General features: G+C 35.8%; 1 protein-coding gene across 1 annotated transcript; it reads right to left on the bottom strand.

Moving 5' to 3' along the window:
* Positions 1 to 10,488: 10,488 nt before the first annotated feature.
* LOC132608310 (uncharacterized) lies at positions 10,489 to 13,521 on the bottom strand. Its single transcript, XM_060322350.1, has 2 exons — positions 13,435 to 13,521; positions 10,489 to 10,923 (listed from the first exon to the last, which is right to left on the bottom strand). Exons 1-2 carry the CDS (start codon positions 13,519 to 13,521, stop codon positions 10,489 to 10,491), a joined length of 522 nt encoding a protein of 173 aa, XP_060178333.1.
* Between the last annotated feature and the right edge of the window lie 501 nt (positions 13,522 to 14,022).

Raw genomic sequence — 14,022 nt, 5'->3', positions numbered from 1 at the left:
TCTCAGTACTGCATAATTCGCTCACGAGAATGAGCAAGATGAGCTAAGGTATTCATAATCATGATTAACAGCTAACAAGATAATCAGAAGTAAGGTGCATTCCTATATTCAAATAGATATCTTTTCATGTACCTTGTGGTACTTATCTCAGGAATATTCTACTTAGATTCGACGTATTCATGTCATGCCTATGCTAGAGATTTATGAATACCTATGGTAGGATCATATTCTTGTTATACGACTCAAGTCTGTCGCATTCACATCGATTTGCGCTTACATTCAAAGCCTAAGTCATACTCCTATCTCATATTACCATGGTGACATACGAACATCTGTGATTAAGTCTCTAAGCATCCAAATCCTACACGCGCTTAGTATTCAACCCACATGTTGTAACAATCATGTTTTCGACATTCAGATCCCATGTTACGATATCCATTTTCACACGTATTCGTATCTCATGACAGTTTAGCACTCATGTATTCATGTCATCCAGTCTTCGTGTATTTATGTCCCACGTTATGCATCTCACGCCCAGGTAATCATGTCATGTTCGTGCCTATTTCCAATACTCATGTCATTCGTGCCTACGCATTTCTTCCAAACCCCATGTATAGTAATCATGTAATCATTCAACCAATATCCGTGTGTTCAAGCCAGCTCAGTATTTATGTTAGCTACATTCAAGATTCAGTAATCACATTAAGATAATATGTGAGTTGTGTGTTGGTACTTTAGTTAGCTGACAGGCGTTTGAGAAATGTTGTGAGGGTCTGAATTATGAAGGAAGTCCTGCCATAAAATTTTGTAGATTCCAGAGTTAGTAGCGATTCTTAATGACTAGTTATAAATCAAGGACAAATATTTCATGATTCTCATTCATGTAAGTGCTACTCAGTTTCATGTTCCCCATGTACATGTTTCCATGTAATCACGTATTCAGTTCTCATGATCCGTGACCATGTTCCCACGTGACCATGTTCCCACCATGTCAAGCTCTTATGTTTTACGTCATGTTTCTTTCATGTTCATATATTCAAGCCATGTCCAGCCATTTTCTTAACCATGACCCATCATTCTAGGACGAATGATCCCAAGGGGGAGATATTGTAACACCCCGTACCTTTATTCTAAGCTTTGACCATGATCCTAGACTTAGAAAACCAGATAAAGAATGTGGGAATTTGAAATTTCCTCTTCAGTTGTAAGATGGTGGTTTACGCCCATGAACAGTGACCGTATTTCAGTATACGGCCCCTATTTCAAGTCGTAAACTGGTACCAAATATTTCTGAGCATTCTGGAATTTGACACTTAGAGGTTACATCGTTAAATACGGACAGTATTTTACAATACGGCTCGTATTTCAAAACATATTTGGAATTAGGGAAAATTTCCTCGATAAAAGTTGTAAATCTTTAAAATACCTTTCCAACGGTATATTATGGGGGTCAAACGGACATCCGTGCGAAGAGTTATGATCATTTTACTGAAGAGACGCAGTTCAGTCCATACGGAATACGGACCGTATTTCAAAATACGGCCCGTCTTTCAAAATACGGCCAGTATTTAGCCGAACGTAAAATTTAATTTTCCAGAACAATATATATTCGTCCATATCAGTTCAAATAATTATTTTTCATTCCTGCAAGCCCTAGAGGGACCCCCGACCCTTCTCCATCATCAAGAACACCAAGGTAAGCCGACTCTAATTATTCCAACTCAATTCCAACATATACTCTAATAATCTAATCAAGAAATTATCATTCCTAAATTAGGGTTTCAAGAAAACCTATCTCAAGGTTCAAGAATTCAAGATTTTGGAAATCTTCTTCAAAACTCAAGTCTTTCATTCAAGTTTTGGAGTGACTAAGGTATGTAGAGTTACTATCTACGTGTGAGAACATCATTGTTCTTCCCCATGCCTCATAATCCATAAATTATGATTCTTTACGAAAACTAGGGTTTCTATACCATGTTCATAATAACCCTAGGTCCATGTCAATGATTATATTATGTATGAATTGTTATAATTCCATCATTGAGTTCTTAATATTTCTTTATGATTATTAAGAATCTGTCCGTAATCTATGAAAAACTCATATATCTCATTCCATGGGTTCATGCATGCTAGTTTATGATATATTATGCTATTTTCAAGAAAATACTATACATGTTTTACAAGTTTATGCAAGCAAGCTATAATTCATGATATTCATACAAGCAAGTTATATTCATGAAAACCATGGGCAGCAAGTGCCACTTATTTTACATGTTCATGTTTTTGGGAGTTGTTTTAATTACCGAGGAGGGCTTCAGATAGCCTGAAACTACGTAGTCACCGTAGGATGAGGATCGCTCCACCCATGTCCTGGACGATCTCTCATAATGACTGGATCCTTTCATATTTTATTAAATCTCATGTTCCTTGGCAAGGACTGAGTATTCTGCTGGCGGGACGCAAGCACCAGACCATGGATCGGTTATAAGTTATTGCTCTCCCTACCTATGATATTTTTTTACCATATTATATATAAATATATGTATTCATGTTCATAACCAGGTTTCAGCTCTTATCATTATTATTTCATGTCTCATGTTATTTCATTAAGTTGCTTTACATACCAGAACATTCAAAGTGCTGACGTCCCCTTTCTATTGCCCGGTGGACCTGCATTTCACGATGTAGGTACTGATATACAGGACGACCCATCTGCTCAGTAGGACAGCATTCGTATCGTCTTATTGGTGAGCCCCACCTCATTCGGGGTTTTGTCAACTTTTGCTTTATGATTAGTTATGCATCTAAGGTATGCTGGGGGCCTTGTCCCAGCGAATATGTTTTCCATGTTCAGACTTGTGTTAGAGGTTTCATAGACTAGACAAGTCAGTTATGTTATGTCAGACTTTCAGAGTTGTATAGCCATTTTTGGCTCATTCATGTTATTTCCGCACTCATGTTTAAACAAGTATTTTTATTAAGTATTATGATTTATTACGTTTTATAAAGGCTCATCATGCATTCACATTATATTCTGCTCATGTTATGCCTCATGGTGATTCAGCAAGCCATGAGGTTCGCTCGGTCACATGCAGTAAGGCACCGAGTGTCGTGTTTCGCCCAGGCCATGGTTCGGGGCGTGACACACTCTCCCCAAAACTTGATAGGTAAATTAGATTGGAATAAAAGAGCTCTACATGTCTCAAAGATATGTTTGTGCTTCCTCTCCACAACTCCATTTTGTTGTAGAGAATAAGCACGAGATGTTTGGTGAATTATCCCTTGAGAAGTAAGGAAATCAGAGGATTATACACTACCTCCCTGTTTTAAAGCATTGTCAGTTCTAATAACCTTTACTTTTGTGTGAATTTAGTTTGAGCCATAGCCAAAATTTGTTTTAAGACAGTAAAAGCATTTGATTTTGTCCAAAAAAGAAAGGTCCAAGTTCCCCTAGAATAATCATCCACAATAGTTAAAAAATATTTGAATCCATCATAGGTACTTTTTATGGTCCCCAAGTGTCAACATGAATTAGGTCAAAAATGTGTTTAGATGTTATGTTGCTAGAAGGAAATGGTAATTTTGATTGTCTTGCTTTAGCACAAACATCACAAGGAGATATATTTGTAGAAATAGAAATAGTAGCAATATTTCTCATATTAGAAAAGGCATATGTCCCAACCTATTGTGCCAAATGCTTACATCAACAGAAACAAAACCAGGACTAGAAACTTGTGCAACTGCACTTTGATTACAAACAGGAACACTGGAATTTAAAACTGGTGCATGAGCACTTTGATTACAAACAAAACTACTGAGAACATTTCCTAAACTAGCTTGATTGGCTCTAGGCTTGAGGTGGCTTGAATTATTTGACTCCAGAAGATATAGACCCTTACTAACCTTACCAAGAACTAGTGGCCTCTTCATTAAAGGGGCCTACAAAATTGCACCCAAAACAGAGAAACTTAGAATAGCTTTGAATTGGAGACATAATTTGTGAACTGATAGTAAGTTGTAATGGAAACAAGGGACAAACAACACATGAGTAAGAGTGAATCCAGAAAAGAAAGTAACAGAACCTGAATGATAAACTAGAGCTCTAGTTGAATTAGGTTGATTGACATAAATGGGTTTAGGAAGGAACTTAATATTAAAAAGAAGATTTATTCAGATGTCATGTGCTCTGAAGCACCAAAGTCTAAGATCCAAGTAACAGAGTTTAAGGACACACTAATTTAAGATTTAGAAGAGGAAATTCTAGGAATACTAGCACAATTGGCAGAAGTATTGTCCACATTAGTTTGTTCACCATCTGTTCCAAGTTTCACATGCTGAAGAAGCTGATTCAAGCTGTGAAATTGATCCTGAGTCATGGGTTTCTCCCCTGTCTGTACTTCACTTTGCACAGCAGCATATGCAGCATTACTTCTTGCTGCTTGTCCAATATTTTTGGTCTTAGTAAATTTGAAATCAGTAGGGAACCCTATCAACCTGTAGCAATTCTCAGCAGTGTGGTTTGGTTTCCTACAATAGCTACAAAAAAAAAAAAACTTGAACTAGCATACTTCCTTGTTTCAGTAACTGTTTTCTTCTCTGTGTTTCCCTTATGAACCCCATAGGACTGCTTGCTAGCATAAAATGCTCCTGATGAGAAGAGAATAAGCATAGTTGACTAAGAGTCAAGGAACCAACATTAGTAAATTGCTTCTTGGCTCAGCATAAGCATCATTCAGTCCTATAAGGAACTGAATCAATCTTACATCTTGCTCAGACTTATGTGTATTTTCCTTACCTCCACAAGAACAATCACAATTACAAGTTTGAGAAACACTAAGACTGTCTAATTCATCCCATAGTCTCTTTAACTTAGTGTAGTACCCAGCAATGTCCAGATTTGCTTGTGTTAGCTCAGTGATTTGTTTTTGCAGTTGGAAGAGCTGAGGTCCATTGCTTTGACCAAATATCTCCTCAAGCTCTTCCCAGATTTCCCTTGCAGTGTTTAAGTAAAGATCACTCTCAGATATCTTCTTTGAAAGAGAGTTCAAGATCGAAGAAATCACCATGTCATTGCACCTTGTCCAGGACTTGAGTGTATCAGAGTTGTTTGTTGACTTGGCGATAGTTCCATCAATGAATCCTATCTTGTTCCTAGCAGACAAGGCAAAAAGGATTCCCCTACGCCAACCACCATATCCCTTTCCATCAAACTCAGTGTGGACAAGGGTCATACCAGGTGAATCAGATGGATGAAGGTAAAAGGGGTGATTAGCATCTATCACAGCATTTTCAGTAGAAGCTGCAACAGGTTCTGTGACTTGTGGAAGAGAAGTTTCATCTGAAATTTGAACATAATCAGTGACGTTTACCATGATAATAGCTTAGTGATATGAAAAGAAAAGAGATTTTCTTAAAAAAAGAAGAAAATGAATTTAAATCCTATTGCTCTGATAACATGGTGCAATGGTTAAATCAAAAGATAAGAAATGAGAAAATTTTCTTTTGTGTTGTATTTCTGTTAATCTGTACCAGTGTATATATACACTAAAATGGGAATACTAAATTCTATCCTATATGTACTGAATTCTATCCTATACGTACACTTGTAATAATCCTAGAAAATACAAGGACAAAAATATAACTACACTCTACAAGACAAAATAAATAAGGAATATACCTAAACTATGTATGTACACGTATTACTTGACACCTAATAAAAAATGAGCTGCTTATAAGTATAAAGATCCAACGGCTGTAAAACCATCATCAAGATGGTGAATGGATGGCGATAAGAGATGGGATATAATTGTTCCACAATCAGACTTAGACATAGAACCCATCGAACTGAACCTCAAACAATCATCTTCTATCTTGTCCAAATCATCATCAATTCCATCCAAATTGTTTGAAGGGGACGAATGGAGATCAATTGAATTAAAGATCCCAACATACTTCTTAATTGACTGGATATTTGAAACAAAGCATAATTCCTTCAAAGGACTAGTAGATTGGACTTGAGAGCCGAAAAGCAATATCAATGGAAAAATAGACACGCATGTGGCCATTATGCTCAGACTATTATGCTGCTTGGAGCATCTTGCTTATAAACAGAGGTGTCTCATTAAATGCAAGAAGAATCACTACTACTTCGAGATGAATTAACTCTCTTGCTCTAAATTCAGCTGAACTGATTTGGCGAATTCTACGCTGTGAATCGAAGGTATAGCTAAGCTTGTCCTCCAACCTGAAGAAGGATAATGTGGTGCCTCTTACAAGATAGAGTGAGGCACACTAGATGGGTTTCAAGAAATATTTGGCTTACCTGTTTCACCATTTACGTTAATTTGTATTATTGGTTCAATACTTGGTCCTATTATGGCTAACTCTAGAAGGTTCACAACAACGCAAGGGACATGCAGCCACCCTGCATAAAAAAAGGAACCTAATCTTTCTTGTTTATGTGGAGACTCTAGCAATCCAACAACTAGTTTCCTTAGAAACTGATCATCTAGATGTTGCCTGTTCGGTTTTCTATCCAAAGTTCCTAACACTCTAACAGTTAAAGTAATGGTTGGATAATTTAAATCAATAAGTCAATGCTTGTCTTTTCTGTTAGTTTCCAATATGTACAGTGCAGTCTCTGTTTGATTTGAAGATGGTGGCCCAAGCAGGAAATATAATATCTGCAAGGGTATAGTTGGTGGAACATTTGTTGGATTTTGCATTTGTTACTGTTTTCTAAAATAATTAGTTGTTTCGTTATAGGAGGAGTCTAATAGTTTTTAGTAGAATATTCAGTTCTTAGTAAGAGTGTAGTACTTTAGTTGTAGGAGGAGTCTACTACTTTATTTATGTGCCTATATAAAGGCTTATGATTAATAAAATTTATATGAGACAGTTTTCATTAATATTTCTACTTGTTGTTTGCAACTTTCTCCAAAAAAAAATAAAAAATCATAACAGTGGTATTTCATTAATATTAATGGGTCTGTGAAAAAGAATACTTTCAACCACTTTTAACCCATACCAATTTTCAACCAATACTACTTTTTAACCTTATTTTTTCAACCATGACAAGCAATAGTCTCTCTTTGAATGTCACACAAACCTTCACTGCTGAAAACTATGATATTTGGTCAGTAAAGATGAAGTTAAGCAATTTTACAATGTGTAAGAATAATTCTCTTCTGTTTGAAAATAAAAGTTACACAATTATTTTCAATCGACGGAATAGAAAAATTATCACGGAGAAATACTTGAAGCACGTGATGAAAAAATTCAACAAAATTGAGTTCAAGAAGAAGAAGAAGAAGAAGAAGAAGAAAGACTCATGTTACCGATGTGTGCAAGTTCAAAAATACCCAAAAAAGAAATCCACAAACACAAATTGCTAGAATCGAAATTAAGGAGGAACAAATTTTCTAGATTGCAGCAACAGAAACAAGGAGGAGTGTTGGATTTTGCATCTGTTACTGCTACTATTTTCTAAAATAATTAGTTGTTTCGTTAAAGGAGGAGTCTAATAGTCTTTAGTAGAATATTCAGTTCTTAGTAAGAGTCTAGTACTTTAGTTGTAGGAGGAGTCTACTACTTTATGTGCCTATATAAAGGCTTATGATTAATAAAATTTATATGAGACAATTTTCATTAATATTTCTACCTTGTTGTTTGCATCTTTCTCCAAAAATAAAAATAAATCATAACAACATTTTCATTCATGAAATCGGATTTGCTATTCCTATCTTGAGCAGAGGATTAAAGAAGGATTTCAAACCGCGTCTAATTCTCTTCTAATAGTAGTATAACACAACCAAACTATACGAACCAACAGTATTGCCATTAATCCACCAGCTGACTCAATCCCCTTATCAACTTGAGTAACTAACTAACTATATGTCTCTATGCCACGGATTTATCGTCTAAATAAATTATTTTAATAGTAACTTAAACACATGTAGTTTGCTGGTACCCAATTACAAGTTCTCTACACCCAGGGTCTTTGCTTCATTTTTAAAACTTTAAAGGTTCGATCGGTAGAAATGAAGTTTGGGGGACTAAACTGAAGCTGACACAATTTTAATCGGATCTTATACACTTCAGCACAGAGTAAATTCATAAATTTACCTTTCAAAGCTGGTAGTGAGTAACGACTAGTTGTTGGCTTGTCGTTGTTGATGATAACTCGCAAACAAAACAGCATTTGGTACCACCATAAGTATTGTACACAGCATAATACAGAAACCATTTCTTCATGATGTTTCAAAGTTACCACCTACTGAAAGAAAATTCACGAGTTATAACATTGGTATTAACATCAATGACGAAATTACCTGGCAAAAGAAATTGCTCAATGTTAAGAAATTGCTCATATTGTGGAGATAAAATGTTCTGCTGCTGAGGCATAGGAGGACGGCTCCCTACTCACTTTAACTTGCTCCAGTAGGTAGCAATTAGCCGATAAAATCTTAGCTTCAGGATTGAACATTGCTACTCCCTCCGTCTCAATTTACGTGAAGGTGCGTGACTGGACACAAAGTTTAAGAATGAACGGAAGACTTTTGAAACTTATGGTCTAAAACAAACCATAGATATTTGTGTGGCCATAAATCATCTCATTAGGGGTAAAATGTATGTTTTAAACTTAATTTGTTACTAAACATAGAAAGATGTCACTCTTTTTGGAACTAACTAAAAAAAATGTCACTCTTTTTGGAACTGAGTAAAAAAAGAAAGTGTCACATAAATTGGGATGGGTGGAATACTACTTTACAATTGTAATTGGTCATGACTATTGGATGCACGATTATGAAAAATAACAAAGCTGTTTAGACAATGTTTAACTTATCAAGATATTTATGACACATATATTTCTTTGAGTCCTGTCAGTCATTAAGATACAAAACTAGTAAGCTATGGCATTCATGGGAGACCTCAATAGCACCTTAGCATCATACTGAGCTTGCAGTAAGCTGCTTGCTAATGGAGGGAGAGGTGCTGTAGTAACTCATCAAGATGCTCAAAGCTTAAGGCTTTACAAGAAATTCCAGTAAACTAAGGAGATGGAAAACTCATAGCTAGCTTCCCCGGGTCTCACAAGAAAGACAATGATATAAATGAAGAAAGAAACGTCCTAGAGCAATCAATTTCATGAACTAGTTCAAATGACTAACTTCACTTTCATCTACAACCAACGGTGACAACCAATTACTTCTGTTCTGCAACTTAATTTACTTATCTGATTCTTATTCTTTTATTTTTTCGATTCTCTACTAATAGACTGGGTAAATGATTTGCGGCAACTTGCTAGAATTTGGGATGTATTCCTCCTTTTTTTTGATGAAGTAAGAATATTATTAACAAAAAGGGCATTAACTAGATCGTATACAAGAAGTATACCAAAAAAGTAGAAAATCCTACAAAAATACATGATTCTATACAAAAGTCACCCAATCATCTATATAAAAGGTAACCCCATGGCCATAGGTGCACCAGAAAGAAATAAGGGAAAAGAGGCTTTTTTTCAGGTGTATAAAATCTCTCTCTATTCCATCAAAAGCTCTCCTATTCCTCTCACTCCATATGGTCCACATCAGCGCTAAAGAGGCAACTTCACATGCCCTGCATCTTCTCCTCCGTCTTCTACGAGCCCAGTTAAACATAGTTTCTTTCACAGTTCTCGGTATTACCCACTCGAAACAAACCATCTCATCAACTCCCCCCATAAGGAAATGCTACCCGGCAATGTAAGAGTAGGTGATCTATGTCTTCCCCTAATTCATTGCACATAAAGCACCAACTAACACATGTAATATTCTTCTTCCTCAAGTTTTCCGCTGTCAAAATCACCCCCTTCGTAGCTAACCATGTGAAAAAGCACACCTTTATCGGGATTGTAGGGATCCATATCGAGGCATGTGGGAAAACAATCACCTCTCTCCCCATAAGTTTCACAAAATATGACTTAACGGAAAAGGCGTCGTTTCCTCCCGTTTCCCTTTTCAAAACATCCTGACAACCCCATAGTAATTTTTTGTTGGTTGAGCAAACTAACCAGGTTTTGAAATTCTCCAACTTCCCAATCTTGCAAGGTTCTCCTAAATCTCAAATCTCAAAACACTTCTCCCACTTGTAAACTAAATAATTGTAAACCGACTTCCTTTTTTGGAAAGAAATCCTATACATGTTAGGGAAAGTGAAGTCTCAAAATATTATTTCCATGCCACTTATGACCCCAAAAACTCACCCTACTCCCTCACTCACTTAAAAGGAACTCGTTGAACTCTTCCCACCCTTTCAAGATATTCCTTCATAGCCAATAACCATAGGGAAGTGGAGCATTTTTAGTCCTCCACCTCCCTTCCATAACTCCATACTTCTCCGCAATCACCCCCCCCCCCCCCCCCCCAAAAAAAAGCATTTACCTCTACCCCGAATCTCTATAGTCACTTTCCTAAAAGCGCATTATTAAAGACCCTTAGATATTTAATTTCAAGGCCACCCTAACATTTTGGTGTGGTTACAGACTTCCAATCCACTGAGTGAAGCTTCTTTTCCCCCTCTTGAGTCATTCCATAAAAAATCTCTCTGCAGTTTTTCCAACTTCTCTGTAACACCAACATGAGCTTGAAGCAAAGACATGAAGTATGTAGGAATGCTCGAGAACATGCTCTTAATTAACACTTCCTTCCCCCCTTTGGATAAGTACCTCTTCTGCCAGCCTGGAAGTATTTTTTCTACCCTTTCTATCATTGGATTCGAAGCCGCTTTGTCTTTATTAGATGCTCCTAATGGTATCCCCAAATAAGGAGTTGGTAGAGGCCCAACCTTGTAATTCAAAAGTTGTGCTAAAGCCTTGACATTCTCCACCTCGCCATTAGGCATGATCTCGCATTTTCTAAGATTGATTTTTCGCCCTGAGACCACCTGGAACCATGTTAACACTTGTCTCAAATAAGATAACTGGGCTCAGTCAGCATCGCAAAACACAAGAGTGTCATCTGGAAACAAAAGGTGGGACACTCTCACCGCATTTTTGATCGTGCCAAATGTCCCTCCACTTTGGAAAAGGGGCTAAAAATATCCTACATTACAAATTTAGGTCAAAAATACCCCTTTTATCATTAAAGTTTTAAATATAGCCTTGTCTTAACGGAAATACCCAACGTAACCCGATTTCATTTTTAAATCCGCTCTATTTAAACCCGACCGAAATAAATAAAAAAAAAGCATATGGGTGACCCGCTCCTGTGCCTAGTGGCTCCAAATATAGGACTCGGGAACAAGTTGGCCGCATGTGTGTTTTTTATGTAGTTGGGTAGAGTTTAAATTGAGCGGGTTTAAAAATGAAATCGGGTTATGTTGGAAATTTCCGTTAACACAGGGGTATATTTGAAAACTTTAATGACGGTAAGGATATTTTTGACCCAAATTTGTAATGAAGAATATTTTTAGCCCTTGTTCCAAAGTAGAGGGGCATTTTTGACCCTTTTCCCTTAGTAATAAATTTAGAAACTTTACTCGAGAAGATGATTATATGGTCCATTATGTTTGTGGGGAAGTTTAAATAGTAGTCTCTTAAGTATATACTTGCGAGCATTTTGATCCTTTTAAGTTTGTCAAATTTGAACACTTTCGGTTTTACCGAAAATATTTAACAAATATGTCTATCAAATTTAACAAAAAAATTTATAATGAAACATTTATATAACTGAGAGACACCAAGAAAGTTCCTTCAATTTTAAAAATTGCAACACAAAAAACAACATCAAACATAAAAAGAATTTAGCAGAAATTGCATCTCAAATAATTGCATCAACACCATAGATACACTAAATATCAAAAATTGCACCTGCAAAGGTAAATTCTGCTAAATCCTTTTATTTTTCATATTTTTCATATTTTTCGATAAATTTAACAGTCAGTTTGTTAAATAGTTGTATTATCTTTTAAATGACCAGATTTTATGTATCTTTCACATAAGGTACGATACATAAAATCTAACTTCTTCCATCTTAATTTATGAAACACCATTTGACACTTTGACCGGAAATAGAGTTTAAGAAGAAAAACTTTAAAATTTGTGATCTAAATAATCTCAGACATTTATGTGGTTATTAACTTATCTCATTAAGAGTAAATTAAATTAAATTTTACGATTACGTTAATTTCATATATAAAATGGTTATATTTTTTTTAAAACAAACTAAAAAAAATATGCCACGTCAATTAGGATTGAGGGAGTAATTTGTAATATCTGTTTGTTCTAATAAGCATTTTAAATGGAGTGTTAAAGATATCTCATATTAAAGTGCCTCAATTACCACATTTTGTTTGGTCGCAGAAAAAGTGTCCCCTTGGTTACCCTTGAAACTCATTCAGCCACTATCTCATTAAATCATAATCATACTCCGTGTTAGTTATGGTTGAATGTAGCAATTATTTCTCTTGTAACTCTCATAACTTTAACTCTTTACTATTTCATATTCTCTCAATTGATTACCCTTCTTCCACTACTCATCCAATTCACTCCAAGGATGAATTTCTTCACATATAAATTAGAAGTCATTCTTATTTTGTTGGGGTGTAGAGAAAATTATAGATGGCATGAAATAGTGAGTTAAAGGAGAGAGTTTTATTTAATTGAAGAAAGGTATTCTTATGGTGGAGCTTTGTACTCTTCAACCAGTCTAGTGTTGTTTTTGTTAGAAAAATAATATTTTCTATTTAATAGCTCAAAAATAAAAAGACTATTTGTAACGTTCCTATGGACTTTAATACAAAAGACTTAAATTTTATTTTGGTCTATATTATAAGCCTTAATAGCATAATTCATGTTAAATGAATTAGACGTTTGTTGACACCCAATTTTGTCCCTCCTTTATTTGATTTTATTTACTCGGGCGTCTAAATTTATTGACGAGCTAAATACTTTATTTTCACTATTTTATCTTTAAAACATTACGAGCATCACCTTGCTACAAATTTTTTCATCATCGTTTTATTTTCGGGTTTGGAATCGTCAAATTAATTACAAGACAATACTTTGCAAAATATTTATTTTACATATTAATTATTTGTTGTCTTTATATAATATATATTATACCAGTTATCAAATTAGAATCCTAAAAAATAATTAAATAGCGGAGGAATGATCAACAATTTTCAGCCAATTTAATGGCCCAAAATACAGATATTATTTCCCTACCCAAATAAGCGACCCACATTTTAATATCCAACCTACATTTATATCAGCCCATATTTAAATTAATTGGCCAGCCCAAAACGGACCAGCCCAATTAACTCTACCCGACCAGACCCGACCCGAGTCCGTGAAGAAAAGGAACCCCTAGGGTTCCTTTCTTTTTTCCTTTTCATTTTCCGCCTCCCTCACCAACCCTTCACTCTCTCTCTCTCTTCTTTTTCTCGTTCCCTCACCATCTCCGCCACTCCCCTCTCGCACTCACGTTCCTCTCCTGCCATCCCTGCACCTCCACTCACTGTTGCCCCCCATGCGTCTGCCATCTTTGTCTCCTACAACGAATTCAGTCAACATAAAAGGGCAAAAACCCTTCTGACATTTCGAAAAAAAAAAAAAAAAAAACAACTACCGAGATTCGATTATGATTCAAACAGTTATTTGATTTCAAACCCCCGCCTAATTTCAAGCGGAAAAACACTATCTTGATACTATAAATAGGGAGGCAGAAGACTGTATTTGGGGGGGGGGGGGATTCTTCACCTTTCCACTACGTTTTAGTCTTATCTTTGTGCTATCTCTATTTCTTTTTTAGTTTTGGGAAAGGGGGAATACCATTTTTCGTTTTTCTTGACCTCAGTTTGTAATCTCAAAACATTATTTCTGTTTGGTTTCTTTTATTTCGAGTTCGAGTATAGAGGGGATTCAGGAATATTTGGAGGGATATTCAGTTGTCTTTGGGGGATTGGGACTCAGGTTTTCAGAGAAAAAGGAAACAAAACAAAATCGAGAAGAACCCGGAAATCAAAGGGAAAAAAAAAGGGACC

Source organism: Lycium barbarum, chromosome 8 (genome assembly GCF_019175385.1).
Source record: "Lycium barbarum isolate Lr01 chromosome 8, ASM1917538v2, whole genome shotgun sequence".
Taxonomy (NCBI): domain Eukaryota; kingdom Viridiplantae; phylum Streptophyta; class Magnoliopsida; order Solanales; family Solanaceae; genus Lycium; species Lycium barbarum.
The sequence above is the reverse complement of the archived record's forward strand: the minus strand, read 5'-3'. Positions and strand labels throughout refer to the sequence as shown.